The sequence below is a fragment of the Stigmatopora argus genome, chromosome 2 (assembly GCF_051989625.1).
Source record: "Stigmatopora argus isolate UIUO_Sarg chromosome 2, RoL_Sarg_1.0, whole genome shotgun sequence".
Classification (NCBI taxonomy): Eukaryota; Metazoa; Chordata; class Actinopteri; order Syngnathiformes; family Syngnathidae; genus Stigmatopora; species Stigmatopora argus.
In genome coordinates this window covers 11,027,259-11,044,176 of record NC_135388.1, presented here as the reverse complement: position 1 = coordinate 11,044,176, position 16,918 = coordinate 11,027,259, and the positions used below count along the sequence as shown (strand labels likewise).

General features: G+C 42.0%; 1 protein-coding gene across 10 annotated transcripts in view; it reads right to left on the bottom strand.

Moving 5' to 3' along the window:
• Window positions 1-16,918, bottom strand: part of zfhx3b (zinc finger homeobox 3b) — a 313,149-nt gene that overhangs the window by 24,105 nt on the left and 272,126 nt on the right. For all 10 annotated transcript variants that reach the window (XM_077619318.1, XM_077619339.1, XM_077619324.1 and 7 more), the window contains one exon: window positions 8-115. In XM_077619318.1, the coding sequence (XP_077475444.1) occupies window positions 8-115 (108 nt within the window). The remainder of the gene's footprint in view (window positions 1-7; window positions 116-16,918) is intronic.

The window sequence follows — 16,918 nt, the reverse complement described above, 5'->3', positions numbered from 1 at the left end:
GCCTTACCTGTCCCTTTGGTGAGCTCCTTCTCCCCCCCACTTTCTCTGTCTTTGGTTTGGTCCTCCTGGTCTGTGGTGGTCTCACTAGCAGCCTCCACATCCTCACTCAGCTCTCCTGAAGGGGGAGGGAGGACGGGAAATGTAAATCACCAAGCCATCAGAATTGGTGGAAGCACTTAAAGGGACGGCAGCATTTTGTTTCTATAGGAGCCCGCAACAATTACATTTGCTGACACACGCTTACGAGGCTTGCAAACAAAGAGGACACATCTGCTCTCTGCTTTCACGCTTCTGCCTCTCCACTGGAAATATATTAAAAAAGAAAAATACATCTATTTTGCTTTTATGTTACACGTTCAACTTAGTCGAACTTTAAAAGTGCAAGACTGACCAAAATACTACACTGTTATGATCTGGACATAAATAGTACTTGTATCGATGGTTGAAAAGAAAAAAACATACATATTTAAAACCTTTAAGAGGTCAAATTCATTTTGCTTCATTTCAAGTCAAAGGCAGAAATCCCCCGTCACCATCTTAAAAGCCTCCGCTCGATATATATCAGCCCATTTAGGGTGCGTCGAAGTCCAAACAATGGATATCCAATAATGACGTTTGTAAGTAACACACGGAGGAAAAGATAACGAAAACAGATAATAAAAAGACCATCAATCACCTTTATTTCTCTCCAGTGCCCCTTGAACATCCACTTTGCCTGTAAAGTTTGTTTAAAAGTAGCGGGACCCTGCATGCAACTGCATTGATCCCACCACACTAAACTAGGCCGTGTGGTCAATAGGCCTTATCAGATATTACACAAGTCAGCTAATTCTCAGCAAATGTGCTTAAATGCTCTTTAGAAAATGCTTTCATGCTCAGGTCCCGACACTACGAGCTATTGACGTATTGACGACGTTACAACAGCCGTACTAAAATATCCTGTTCAAGTATTCAGCCCCGCAGCCATCACATGGCCAGCCCGAGTGAGCTCGCCACATGACTACCCGCAGCAAAAACCACTTTTATGATGTTACATTATCCCCGACATTCGCTGTTTATCCCTTCAGTGGTCAAACACGATGCGCGTGCGTTAAGAGAGAACGTCGTGAATGCCTTGCGAACAAATGTTGCTGCTCAAAGGAGTGCAATGGATGGCCCGTGTATGACATTTGAGGAAACTTAATCCACAGTCCATAAATGGTATTTCCATTTTTAGTAGATAAATTGACGTAAATGTTTTAAATTTAAATCTGATCACCATCATAAATCTGAAACAAACATCAGGGGGGTTTAGGAAACAAAATAAAGAGGGAAATATGTATTGGGGCTTCACAATTCTGAATGTATGCATAACAGATAGCTAAATAAACCCAAGCAGATGATGCATAATAACAATAACCAATTAAGCACACTTGAAACAAATATTTTAAAAACATAAGAAATGTATGCCGTTAACAATGTGCTCCCTATATCACGCTTAAAAAAAAGACAAAGCAAACTGCATCTAGTCTTAATTTGTTAGTTTACTTGTAAGTCAGTTTTAGGATAACATAAATACTTATATGTATTATAATGTGTAATAATGTATATGTAGCAGAGGTTTAGGTGAGGGACCAGTGTACATGACCAATTATTGACATCTCATAAATCATGCTAAATGTCTTTGTTTGCTAATGTTTTTTTTTTCCAGAATGGATGACTTCTTGTATTTCAAGTCAGATGGTGGATTATTTTTTTACCAACAAAACATTTCATGTACAACTGCAATTTTTTTTCCATCGGATGAATATTTTCTCCATTTATTTTGTACAATGTTACTTCTTATGTTACCAAACCAGCAAATCTATGCAGTGCTGCTCATCTCCAGATGGGAAGGCAGATCTTAAATAGTCCTTCAGAACTAGATGTGCTCACTTTTACTGGAATTATGATACTGCACAGCTGCCTGACTGCTAAGATTACAAAATAATCCCCAGGTACATTTTTAAGGGGGTGGGGTACACTATTTTGTTCCACTGTGACACTTGTAGTGGGACTAATTCCCCCCTTCTACATTATTACAGACTTTGCACACAGTATGTTATGCTTTACATAGACATCTGATGCATTAATGCTTGTCAGCTTCCCATTAGACTTCCTGTACGCAATGCTCACATGATACGTTTTCCCCTTTGTGTTTTGAATACATACACTGGCCAGCCACAACATGACCAAATCACCCTGGAGTTGGTTTTAATTGATATTATTACAGAGTCATAGTCATTTGAACCATTTTTTCTCATAGAAAAGTTTGAATTTTCAGTGCCATATGGACAACATTTGTCTAAGGCACCGGGACTAAGGGCCATTCATTTTTCAATTTAATTCCGGGAGAAGCCTTTCAAACAAGTATATAGTATTTAAAACTGTCTCAATTCTCTTCATAACAAAAAAAGATAAAAGCCATGCAAACCATAATTTTTGAAAGGTCAATAGTGGCCTCAGAGCAAAGATGCCAAAAGAAGAAAACAGTAAAAAAGGCAGCCTTAGAACAAGTCAGACAGCAACACTCCAAGCCATGGCAGCAGGCCATTTGTAACCCAAATTTGGGATATGCAAAGACCAATAGCCTGAAGGATGTCTCCTAATTAATTGTCTTCATTAACCATCCTAATACAACGATATGAAGCACTTCCATTAATCTAATCATGCAGGCTGAATAAACTCAAGGCTGACACACAGATTACACCCATTTGTTCCATGCAGACGAGGATCAGATGTGCTCTGCCACTCACTCAGTAGCGACAGTCCACACACAACTAAGACATACACATCTAGCTGCTTTCCTTGCTCCTCTGTGAAACGCGGTCTGTGCAGGGGCCTCATCACACCCATAGGTGTCACTCTTTACAAGCTAGGAGAACTCACATATACACACACACACACTAATGAGGTGCACAAGAGGCAGGGGGAGAGAAGAGAGATAGAGAGACTGAGATTGAGATAGAGAGATTGAGGGAGAGAGAAAGAGAGATAGAGAGAGAAAGAGAGAGAGAGAAAGATGGAGAGAAGGGGAGTGTAGAAAGGAAAAAAAACAGAAGAAATGTTTTGAGGTGACAAAACCAGATGCTATGAAAAGGACGTCCGGTGAAGATGAGACTAGAAAAAACAAAACAAAAACAATATTACCTTCATGATGAGCAGGAACAGCCTCGGTTTTCCCCAACCACCCACCCACACACATAAGAGCAGTGATTACACTGACGCTAATCAGACTGACAAGCACAAACGTCCCTAATAAATAATTGATGGTAACCACAGCACTTTCCAGTATTCCTTCCCAGACTGTGGAGAAGAAGAGGAGCAAGTAATAATAGTCAGTCTGAATATCTTTCACTAGGTCAGGCTCCTCCCTCCAATCTCGCTTGTGATGGCGGCTGACTTTCTTGAAAAAGCAGTTGCCATCCTACCTGAGAGGGGCTTCCTCAAAACACGGTCTACATTTACAAAAGGCCAGGCGGAGGTCTCGTTCTGACCGTGCTCGTTTTAACCAGGTGCCACCTGACTGCGGTGCAACTCAGAGGTGAACTTCCACCGCTTTATCCAGGCCTCGACAGATTCCTATTTTTTTTCTTTTGCCTCTGCACTGTCGTATAAAAAGCGATCTTATTTCACAGTTCATAGACCCTCTCTCTTTTTTAATCCCTCTTTTGCACACCCCCTCGAATCTCTCCATGACGCCTTGCACCGCTTTCCTCATATCAAAGTTGTCCTGACTCCGGACTGGAGGGTGCAAAATGGAAGTGACAGGAGGGGGACCGCAGGACAATGAGACACAGGAGCCGTGCTGAGGGCTTTCATGCATTGTCCTCATATCAGCACCTCTGCACCCCACATATGCAACATGACCACCCCTTTCCAACATGTATCCAATCAAAAGCCCACACCCTCTGACACACACTCCTGAACTCTTCAAGTTCTCCCTGTATGGCTAAGTTACATCGTACATTTCTCCATCATGTAGGATTAATTTACACAAAGCTCTAGTCTAGACCAGTCTTTATTTATCGATTTACCACACAATTTTTGCAAAGATCAGAAAAAGTCTTTAGCCCTTTCCCAATAATAAGCACGCTGATTCAATGAGGTTATGTGGAAGAACCTGACAGACACGAGCCATCAAACACCTTGACGGCAATCTACAGACACAGTTTTGCCACTGAGCTCCACAATTTGACTTGACTGTAGGTGTTCTAGAATTTTAGGCCATAGAGTACAGAGTGAAATGCACTATTAAAGTAATTCAAATTTGCGTATACAGCCATCACTCACGGACATTTTCACAGAAAGAAGCTACCTCTGTGCTGCTGGTCAATGTTACGTGTTAGATTCCTGACCTGTCTATGTGTTTGTGTGTGTGTGTGTGTGTGTGCATGTGTGTGTGGCGTGCATGCAGGAAGGCATCTACCTCTCGGTGCTGGCCCTGCTGTGACCTCAGGATCTAAATGTGAATGAATACTTTGTGTCTCCATGGGGCCGAAGGCGAGTGTAGGGGAGGGAGGAGCCTCACAAAATGGAGGAGGGGGACGAGGTTTAGGGCAGCTAATAACTAAAACAACTTTAAAGGGCAAGTTAATCACAAACAGCAGCCATAGCTCAGACCGAGCCCCCCCAAATGCTGATCACACACGAGCCCCAAAGGTCTTCTACCCGAAACCGTCCGTCATGGTCACCCCCCTCATGTACAGTAAATGGCGCCGTTTTGAAGCAATAAAAACCTTCGTATTTTGACACTTATACAAACAATATCATTGGGGTTTAATTTCTCCTTCAGTTGTGGACGATTACTCCACTGGGAGATGTTACAGACAAAAATGAAGATTTTCTCAACTACAATGAGTGACTCAGTAAACTATTTATTCTGCAGAGGATAAAGAATATATGCAAAACAGAAGTATGTTGTGTAAATGTGTTGCATTGATGTTCTACTACTCCTCAAATACTCATTGCTTAAACTACTGTAAATGTTTTTCTCTCCCAAATTCAGTGTGTTCAATCTGTATATCGAATACAACCCCACAAATCAATGGTATTCTAAAAAACAAAGAAAATCATACATTGAAACACTCTTCTATCAAAGCACAACTGCAATTTCTGTAAATGAAGAGCTGTTCTACAGCACCCACCAAGCAAGATGAATTAGCTCCTTTCCCCTAAAGTGGTATCTCTCATGAGAAATATTGCTAATTAGAAATAGTTCACGATAATGGCATGTTTAGATACATTACAAAAAAAAGAGTGGCGCTCTACTTCTCTTTGTGTTGAGTGATGAAGGGGAGAAAGATCTAGGTTAATGTGGCTGCACAGAGAGTGCACATTCAGGAACTGCTCACTCTTCTGCCCTGCCACACACACTCACAAGACTGTGAATTTCTTGAATGTCCGCTTACTAACAAATATTATGTCTACAATGGAAGATGTGGGCTGCACTTTTGCCTGCTGGAAGGTGGGGACTAAAAGCCTGCATGGGGGCAAAAGCATCACCGGCCACTGCTCTTCCATCTACTGTGCCTGAAGGGACAATGTCCCACACAAAGGGTCATTCTGTCTCCATGCCACCCCTCCCATTCATGTTTGCGGTCATTCTCTTTAGCCTCCTCTTAAATCAGACTCGTTTTATTAATGCATTTCCCCCCCTTTCTCCCCCCCGTTCACACTAGAATGCTTTCACCTATTTGCAGCTATTCAATAGGACCTCAAAGAATTAGTGGGAGGGTGGAAAGGGTGTCTGGGAAAGGAAAAAAAAAGCCACTGTCATGAAGGGCAATCAAATCAAGTCTGAAATATTCACCAGTGGCTTGGAAAATGTGATGGTACAGTTATGACAGGCGAAGAGGGCACTCTCCCAACAGTCAACCCCCCTACCCACCAGCCCACCCTCCCAATTCAGGGCAGAAGCACGGTGGACTCTGAATATGTATAGCCTGGAAAATGTATCGATTTTTCATTTGGCAACAACTAAAAAAAAGGGACACACTCATGCACAAAAAATCATCTAACCTGAAACTGTCACAACTCTTTTGTTCATATCTCATCTCTCCTGATGTTTGCCTTTTGCCACAAACTCTCTTTAATTACCAGGTAGAGCCCGCTTCAGAGCATCCCCTCCACTGAGACACAGCCACATAGAGCCTGCTGGGCTTAACAAGACAGCCCACATCTATTATATATGACATACACCCAGCAGCTTTTGTCTCATATCTGACTAATAAGCACACCGAATATGACTGTACCCACTGTTTGTTTTGCTATTATAAACAAAATATATACTTGCTTACGCGAGAGGAAACCTTGACAATTAAAAGTATAGACTGCTGTGAGAAAAGTAACATTTTTAATGTTCTGTTCTATGTTCAGTGGGCAGAGACAAATAATATCCACTGGAAAATGACAAAATTAACAGTTTATACAGTGACAATATACTGTGTTGATGACTGAATTGCCCATTGACGTGAATATGTGCTTGTCGAATGTGTAAATGCATGAGTAAAAAATACAATAAAATTTTGTTCAGTTTACGACATTGGAGTGCATTTTAGCATTTGAAGGATTTCAAGTTAAACTTTTTCATTTGAGAGAGTAATTTCACCCGAGCTTTCATTAAGGCTGAGACACCCAGTGAGGTTCCATGCTCTCCCTGTATTTCAGTGAGTTTGCCTACTGCCATATTCCGAAAATAAAGTTCCCACAAATGGTTATTTGTCGATATGTGCTTTGGAATAAACAGGTGAAACCTCCTGTGTCTGTCCTGTCTCTTGCCTGTAAACAGTTGAGATTAGCTCCATCTAACCTGCGAGCCTATTGAGGAGAAAACTGTGCCGGAAACTTATGCATAGATGGATGGATGACTGGGAATTTGTATAATTATCAAATGGCTGCAATAGAAATTGTCATTTTTAACTCTCAAACAGTTCTCATTTCCTGCCAGTGACGGAGATACACATTTAATCTACTTGAACTTGAAAGTTTGGAAATGTAATGCTAGTCAATGAGTTAGCAAACATCAACTCCTACCAGCTATGTCGTAGCCCATATGTGCGTTCGTACAAAAGAGCTGTGCGTACGTGCCCATTAACAGTTGTTTATCTGTTTATCGGCACTTTTAGGCACCGCAGACCAATACGGTGGACTTGCACTGACTGAAAAAAGATCACCTGTCGATTTATTGAACGCGCAATTTGCATATCTTTGTAGTACATCCATCTGTCGGTGGACTGTTGTTGGAGGTATTAGTGCAGAAAATCAATGTTGCCATGGTGGGACGTGTGTAAAGCGCCCAACTCTGCGCTTTAGGTGTCCGTCTCGCAGCTCTCACACCGAGCTGAGTTCTCACCGTACTGGTAAGTCATTCAGGATTTGTAAGCTTGAAGTAAACAAGTTTCTTAATATGCCTGTCCGTCCACAGTGGGTTGCTTTGCCATTCTCGGCTATGGTCATCGCGCCTGCCTTATCTAGCGCCGTGGACCTGGCGGGTTGTTTGTTTATGGCAGCGTATGCCGAGATAAAAGAGACTTGGCAGAGTTATGAATATCAATTTTTCTAATCAATTTCATTTAAAATATAGGGCATCATTGATGCGTGCTTGGCCCCATGAACGTCAACAACTTGCTAAATCGAGATTTTCAATGATACAAGTGGAGGAGAAATCGAGAGTGGGAATTCAACTTTTTTACTTTTGCTAAGGAGTATTTTCACCTCTGTTTATTTGGGAGAAAAACAAATAATTACAGCATAATAAAAATGCAATTCTATAACAAAAAGCAAGAGGAGTTGAGCCCACTCACGGAACAAGCCGGAAGAGTAGTAGATTATCTTAATACTTGCACCTTTGCTCTTCATGTATATTAATACCTTAAACATGAATTAATACGTTGCATAATCCTAGTCATACACACCCCAAAGACATATATCTCATTTGTTTGAGGGTTCTTTCCAAAAAAGAACAGACATGTTTATCATTTTTTTTCTTTTAACACAAACACTTTTTACAACCTAGTGGCAGTATAATGTATGCATATGGAAACAATTTATAAATGCAAACTGTCAGAAATCCTGCGTAGGCCACCATTTCATTACTCATTCTTCGCCCATGTTTCAGAATATATGCTTGCATGTATTGTTATCATACTGTTATCTGCTGTTAATATTAGACTAAACTAACTTGTGTATGGAAATAAATATGCAAATCCTTAAGGTTTTAGTTTAAGTGTAAACTTCAACTGGGAATGAAAATCAACAGCCTCAAGCCTGATTGATTTTGAAGAGTTGTTTACTATCTACTAAACTGCTGCTTGTTGTGGTTTCAGTCCACTGCCAAAATTAAGCACTCAACTGAAATCTCAAATATCTCGTATTTCAAGGCACCAACTTAGTAGGGCAGAAGCGCATCTCTGTTCATCCTGACAAAATGTTGGAATATACAGGAAATTGATGTCTACCAAGGCGTGCTCCCAATTAAGATTGTTTGGCCTTGTTGTATTCATTACATTGCACAAAGGGGTGGGGGCGGGGGTAGAAAATGAATATACAGTACATTTTTCTCTAGGAGAATGGAATGGATAAACTGGCCAACCTTTCTTCTAACAAGCACCCTTGCTGGTCGCTCATAGCTAATTGCTAAAGAAATCCAATGATTACACTGCACAGGCACTTAAACCATCCACGAGAGTGCTCGCACTTACTGAAAAAAACCTCTCCTACCTCTATCCATTTCTAATACAAATCAAACACGGGGGCTTTCTTTCACCATTTGTCTTTCTTTCGGTTCCTCTTTGCATAGCCCATCCATTACTTTCACATGAAATATGAAAAGGCAATATCCTCTCCGTGTTTGTACTGAAGCGTAATGCGATTGTGTTGTCATTTATAAGAAATAATCGCAAACCTCTCTTTCATTTTCCAGTTCAAATAACCATGAAAAATTAGCCTTCAATGTCAGGGAGGACAACAAAAGGATGCACAAAGACTATTGCTTCGCCACTGAGCTTGACATTTCTCCTTAATAGGAAACCGGCTGGTCGTTCCTATCTTGCCTTTTCAATCTAACCACTTTTTTTTTAAACCCAATTAAAAAGCGCTGTACTCAGATCTTTTGTAAATGTTTCCTTCATTCTTTATTCATTGTGGAGGGTCTGGAGGTTAGGAAGGATATGGAGTGGATTACAATACTGTGGCCCTGCTCATTAGCACCCTCGCTACAGTGCGCTAATGGCCACTGTCGGAGGGAGACGTCATCAGAAGAGCGCTACGAGCCTTTTGTCGCTGTGACGACCGTCCGGTGGCTTGACCGATAAATAATTCAAAAGCTATCAGACGCCCTGGTAGAAAGGGAGAGCCCCCCAAAACCTAAATACTGAAGAGCCAGCTTTTGTAGTGCTCCCTCACTGATTGGCATTTAGTCCTCCGACTCAATACTACGACCAGATGTTGGGACACACAATTAGACTTTGTAGTAGGCACAGGAAGATTTTCATTGGCACACATCTTTAGTTTTACAATGTGCAGCAAAGTAATGGTGATTGTTAAGTGTACTGCTGCCATTAAAAGCTCAAAAGGATTGTTGTTTTCCATTGTAATTATGTACAAAATGATCAACTTTGCACTGTAATTAGATGATGCCATTATTTTTTTGTCCAAAGTATGGACAGAATAAAAACAAATATAAATGCACTAGTTCGCTTTTTTTTTTTAAATCAGTCCACTCACATCCAAAAATCACTATTTTTCCCATGTTTACTTTAGAATACACACCTATTCTGTAAACATTGAACAGCAGCCTCCCAAATCCCTTACAATCACTCAAATAGTGGAAACATTTCCACAAAAGCAACTCGGTGTTATACCATCCTCCCAAAATTTCTCAGTGTTGAAAGCCATGATCAATGCAATAAATTAAACAGTATAAAATCAATTTCTGTGAACCGTATCAACAAACAGGCAAACTCAAATAGTTCTAAAACAAGAGTTAGTCAAGAAGTAAGGGATCCAGTTCTAGCAGGAATGGGTATTTCTTGGTTTTTGTCTTGTGAATATTCTTTCTTTGCAAAGTTGTGAGGTGACGGTTTGAATTAAATATTCTGGTGTTGTTTGTGTAAAACTGCACTTGATTCTTCTAAATAAAACAGACTGAGTACACCCAAAATCATAGGTGAGTATTGTTTTGGCAGGTGTACCTAAAGTTACGGCTTGTGTAGCCTAACATGTGCTTGCATATTTCTGGTATTTTGATTTCATCTGTGTGTATGCCCCGTGATGCATATAATGAAATTCCCTCTGAAAAGGCTAATGAAAAAGACTTGCATGATGCAATTAGCTTCTCCTTAATTCCTTTCTGGTAATGTATTAATTCATTATAAAAATAATGGTGCCTGGATTATTAATTTATTTATTTCAACTTGATTATATGGCTTCATCTAATAATAATAATAATAATAATAATCGGACATAGGCCATGTCGTCATTACCACAACACAAAAAAAAGCCTACTTGTCATCACACGCAGAAACTGCGTGTGACGAAATTGATGGTGCTTCTCCATAAGCTACGTTTAATCGGCACAAGACCTAAATAAGTGTAAGTTACGGACTTGTAATTTGTCATTCCGCTGTTGTGAATACAGGTCGCTCCTTATTTTTTTTTTCTCTTACCTCTCGATTACATACAGGTCGCTTACCTCTCGATTACCGCACACTGTCTGCCACTTACCTTCCTTCAAGTCAGCTAGGAGGCGGCAGATCACCAACCAAACATCTAATCATATGCCGCAGAAGGGAATGTGTGTATGTTAGCGCGAGTTTAGATGTCTGATGGATGTGGGGAAAAAACTGTCCTTAAGCCTATTTGTCCGAGCTTTGTGGGACCTATAGCGTCTGCCAGAGGGCAGCAGCTGGAACAGATTGTGACCAGGGTGGTAAGGGTCCCCTATGATGTGCTTGGCTCTGCTGAGGTAACGCGGGCTGGCAATGTCTTCAAGTGAGGGCAGAGAGCAGCCGACAATCCTCTGGGCAGTGTTAATCACTTTCTGCATGGCCTTTTTGTCTGCCGCCGTGCTTCCAGCGTACCACACTGTGATGCCGTACGCCAGGATGCTCTCTACAGTGGTTCTATAGAAGGTTCTCAGAAGATTGGAGCCCAAGTTGTTCTTCCTGAGCACCCTGAGGAAATGGAGTCGTGTCTGAGCCTTCTTCACCACTGCCGTGGTGTTTGTAGACCATGAGAGCTTGTCCGTGACGTGGACCCCCAGGAATTTAAAGGACTGGACCCTGTCTACACATACTCCATTTATGAGGAGTGGGGCCAGATCTGTGCCGTGTTTGCGAAAGTCCAAGATTATTTCTTTAGTTTTCGTGGTGTTCAGTGTGAGATTGTTCACCGAGCACCACGAAGACAAATTGTTGACCTCATCTCTGTAAGCCGACTCATCCCCTCCTGAGATGAGTCCGACCACAGTGGTGTCGTCAGCGAATTTGATGATGGCGTTAGACTGGTGGGTGGGTGCACAGTCGTAGGTGTACAGGGAGTACAGAAGAGGACTCAGTACACAGCCTTGAGGGGAGCCAGTGCTTAGTGTAATGGAGGAAGAGAGGTGGGGACCAAGTCTAACAGTCTGTGGGCGGTTGGTCAAGAAGTCCTTTATCCAGCAGCAGATTGAAGAGGATAGTCCAAGGTGGGAGAGTTTGTCAGTCAGAATGTCCGGTTTTATGGTATTGAAGGCTGAGCTGTAGTCAATGAAGAGCATCCTCACGTAGTTCCCAGGGTGTTCCAGATGGCTCAGTGCTGTATGAAGAGCAATGGCAATAGCATCATCAGTGGACCTGTTTGCCCTGTAAGCAAACTGGTGAGGGTCAATTGAGGGAGAGATTGTATTCCTGATATGGCGGGCTACCAACTTTTCAAAGCACTTCATGATCACAGGCGTGAGGGCAACAGGCCTATAATCATTCATGCTGCCAATGGTTGGCTTTTTGGGGACAGGGATGATGGTGGCAGATTTCAGACAAGATGGAATGATGGATAGTTGCAGGGAACAATTGAAAATATTTGTGAAGACTCCAGCCAGCTGGTCAGCACAGGCTTTGAGCACCTTCCCAGGTACTCCGTCAGGGCCCGCAGCCTTCCTGGTGTTCACAGACCGCATTACCAGTCTCACTTCCTGTTCCCGGAACGTCAGTGTATTGCTGCAGGGTGGTGGTGGGGGTGTTGAGACTGGGCCTGATTTATCAGTCTCAAAGCGGGCAAAGAAACGGTTCAAATTCTCCGCTAGTGAGGCATCTGCATTAACAGACATAGTATTGTTGTTGTAGTTGGTTATATGTCGTATTCCTTGCCACATCTTCTTTGGGTTATTTTCTGTGAAGTGCTCCTCAATTTTTTTGGTATATGCTGCCTTGGCCTTTTTAATGCCTCTTTTCAGCTCAGCTCTGGCAGCGCTATATTTTATCTTGTCCCCTGATCTAAAGGCGGAATTACGGCATTTGATGAGTGCCTGTGTCTCATTGGTCATCCAGGGTTTTTGGTTAGGAAAAACCCTTATTCGTTTATCTATAGTGACGTTGTCGATGCAGGTTTTTATGTAAGAAAGAACAGAGTCCGTGTAGTCCTGGAGGTTGTCTTGTACAAAAAGTTCCCAGTTGGTGCGGGAAAAGCAGTCCTGCAGCTGAGAGAGTGCGTTGTCGGGCCAAGTTTTTATTGTCTTTATTTGTGGCGTTGTTTGCCTCCGGAGTGGAGTGTAAGCGGGGGTGAGAGATAGGCAGAGGTGATCTGATCCAGCTAGGTGGGGTAGGGAAGTGGCTTTGTAAGCATGTTTGATGTTAGAATAGACATGGTCAAGAGTTTTGTCTCCTCTAGTATTACAATTTACGTATTGAATAAACTTAGGTAAAACAGTCTTTAAACACGCCTTGTTGAAATCACCAGCGACAATAAAAACTCCATCGGGGTGAGCAAGCTGTTGTTTGTTAACAGCCGCTAGCAGGAGGTTAAGCGCCGTGTTAACGTTAGCGTCTACAAGACGTCTACAAAACAGATTTGGAGCCGGGTGACAAGAATGGAATGTAGCAACTCAACCTTCGTTTCGGGAAGCAGTTCTCTTTTTCCTTGTGGTACGTTCCACTTTAATCAATATGACAATCTGCTTTATGCTTTCAATTTCACCTGAGATCCAAAATGCCCCTGAACAACACTTGACATACTGCACCTACACATTTCATTGTGTATGAGAGCTTCCTTTTTGTTCTATTCTCCAACTCCGTTTTTTTAGTTTGATTAAAGGATGAGTTGTACCACTTGAGAAGAGTGAACTCTCACACAGTAGGTCATATTTACTCACTATTACAGAAGAATTTGATTTGAGCTGATTCCGAAAGAATCTGAATAACAAAGCTAAATAGAAGAATTTCCTTGTGCATAAAATGGGTGTGCAAAGTTATCTTCTCTTTTATTACTCATGAATACACCACGACACTGTGGAAGTGGGCCCAAAGCACTCAGAGTTTTGGAACTGTGCTGCCCGCTGTGCTGCTCTCCAGAGGAACACACTTGGAGTGATTACAGTCATAGTCAGTTATCGTTGGCGAAGCCACAGGAGAAGCAGATTAAAAGACAGTAAAGGGAAAAAATTAAAAATGATGATGTGGCTTAAACACAAACCGACTATTTGGAAATAGACTAACCAACTTCTTTGGTAATGTTTTTTTGTTGCACTGTGATATATAGAGCTGGACCACTTCATCTCTTTCATCAGTCAGAATTTTTGAAGAGTTTGACAATGCTAATTTGTAAAATATTTTAGTCCTCATTTGGCTAGTGCCACCCAAACACGCATGTTAGTAAACTGATCTAGATATGTTCATTCCTACTCTGACTATAATAACAACAGATTTATCCTGAAAATACAGCTACGTACGCGATCATAAAAGACAGAATTAGATTAGCGCATGAAAATAAAGTTGCCAAATATAAGCAAATGAACGCCACACATTTACAGATGCATTTCATGGAAAAAAAACATGTCCCTGTGTTAGGTTTTGAGGCCCATCACAGACATTTGAACCAAAGAAACATGGCACAATTGTCAAAGAAGAATTGCATTGTCAGAAAGAGAGTGAACAGGACAATAATTTAATAAGTGAGTGTATTGTGAGAGAAAAAAAAACACCGACAGGAGAAATGTTGTCTAAAAATCCAATAGATCTTAGAAGAGACTGTCGTAACCCCCATGGGTGGCTCATACTCATTTTTCTGACACAGTTCTGCAAGAGATGATATTATTAAAGTGAATTTCCAAATGCCCTTGGATTCTCAAGTGGAAGCCAATTAAAAAAGCTTTGCAACATCCATTTTGTGCCGAGTGAACAGGTATGAGCAGTGAAGGGGTGCGGGGGAAGCGACTTGATGGATGCGGTAGAGACTGCACAGGCAGGTGCTATGCCCAATTTGCAATGTCAAATGACTCTGCTCTATGACTTCTAAATTTAGGGGCATTGTGGAAGAGTATATTCAAAGTAACTTCGACTTCAATAAATGTCACTTTGGCCGCATGGGTTACTTGCCCCCGCCAAAACCCACCTTATTCATGGCTTTTGTGCTGACCAGGCAGACAGACATGGAAATGAGAACTTATTTCCAATTCTAACCTCTATAAGGCACTGTGAGGTTTTAATAACCACTGCCCTGTGGCTATGCTCCTGTGTCTTTTTAAAATTTATTTATTTATTATTTTTACAGCAGCTCATTCACTCATTAGTCAGAGTTGGGAGAGTTTGTGGTGAAATCTCGATAAGACAGTAAATTAATTATTCATTTGCGCTGCTGTTGCTGTTGGGTGCTGCTCCGGGGTCTAACTAACACAGGTCGGCCTCAGGAGGACTGCCATGATAAACACTGTGGACAAACTGTATATTGTAGGTGTCAGGAAAGCAGGGAAACACAAACACTAATCACCAAACTCATCATTAAAACAAGCCGCTAACAATGATGCGGTCCTGTGCGCTATGCTTTTTCCTCCCCTGTGAGCTGATCCAGCATCCTAATGCCCCATCACGTACTCGGCGTAGAGCAAGCCATTGGCTCCTGAACTCAACCAGACACAGCTCTTTTCCTCTCTATGTAGCCAGCGCTCCTACCGTTGGCTCCAGCCGCGACTGCTGGGGCCCCCTGAGAAGTCTGTGATAAGAATTCATTTCTATCTATTATATGCTCTTGTCCATTGCCTCAGTTCACCAGTCCAGTGCAGCCAAGTCAATGAAAAGGCCCTGCAATGAAGCAATCAGATGCAGCCCAATTGTCTGGGCCCGCCTATCCAATCTAGGCTCGCGGGCCCGTGTTGCTGGCACAGGCTGTGAGTTGAGATACACTGGGCGCAGTCCGCACGCAGACATTGATTCTAAATCTTGCCTTTGACGGAACGGAGGATAAGCTGCTCTTAGGTGTGCTTCATACTGGTTTGGGCACGAGAATCATCCCGTTCTAGAGAGCTCCATTAGTTTAAACAAGCTTCTATAGTTCCGCTAACCCAGTAAGTCAGGTTCCTGCGGGATTCCGCACTCAGATTACCAGTGGAAGTGGTCGGATGGAGAAACTTCTATCCAGCGTCTTCACTCTCCTTAGTGCCACCTCTTAGAGAGCTTCAACATGTGGAAACTATTAAGAGGATTTGGAGAGAGGAATGTATGTGTTGAAGCTTAAGCTGTGCCTCAAGTAGAGGATTCAGTGTCTCATTTGTTTTATATTGCTATGAAAGTTTCTTTTCAAATTAAAGAGGAACTTTTTGATCTAACTTATATTGTTATTTCTGCCTTTGAGGGTTGGAAATTGCTTAAATGTTGTTAGTATGGGGTGATGGAGCAATCATTTTTCGACAAGCTACAAGGAGAATCATGCAATAGAAAAGAATTTTGAGGACATTTTTGCAGATGCACTTGATGCTGAGAAGAACCTGAACTCCATGTCAAATATTTAACTCATTCGTTGCTATTGACGGTGATGGACATCAGACGCATTTTACCTGAAATGCATGTAATTACGATTTTTCAGGGCCAATAATGACAATGTCCAATCAACTTTTATTTGAGCTCCCTCCACATGCACGATGTGTAATTTAGAGTTCATTTTGAGATCCTGCGGTTTTCTCAAAATGGAACACATTAAATTGCACACATAGCAAGCGGAGGGTGACCAGATAGAAGTTATGCGCTCCCTCTTTCGTGCTCCAGTTAAAAGGGGCGATTTGCCTACAGACACGTGCACAAGTGTCCGGTCTCGCAGCCAACATGGGCAAAAAAGACCCCCCCGGGCTGCATTCTACCTGACAGCAGCTTCTTAACAAGCAGCAGTCATTAACCTCAGGAGCAGGCAGCTGCCATGTGATGTAGTACACTCGGCCCACTGCAGAAGGGCCCTATTGATCCCAGACCTACTTGGTGCCTTCCTGGATGTCTCTGATCAATATGCAAATGGACCACAGCATCGATTCAATATTAATTTTCAATTAGGGAATTCTCAGTGGGTCTTGAGGGGTCAATACAGATGTATTCAGAGCAAAGGCTTAAGCAAGTTGCAAGCATTGACGTTCCTCTGCCCAAGACAACTTACTTACTGTTTATTTAGCCTGCCCCTCTGTACGCCCTGATTAAGGCATCGAACAACAGGCCAAGATACAGATGGGCCTTTCCGCACTATCCTAACTAATAAGTCATCATCTCATGCTAAGTCAGTGCTTCTCAATTATTGTCTATTGAAGGAAAAATTACACACCCCGTTCCCTACAACAGAAAAAAATTGTATTTTTCTCTAAAAGTCTAAGTACACCTCTGCATAACTCCCTGAGCGAACCCTGACAGTGATCGTGCAACTGCTATCTACTGAGCGATTGTATCATGAA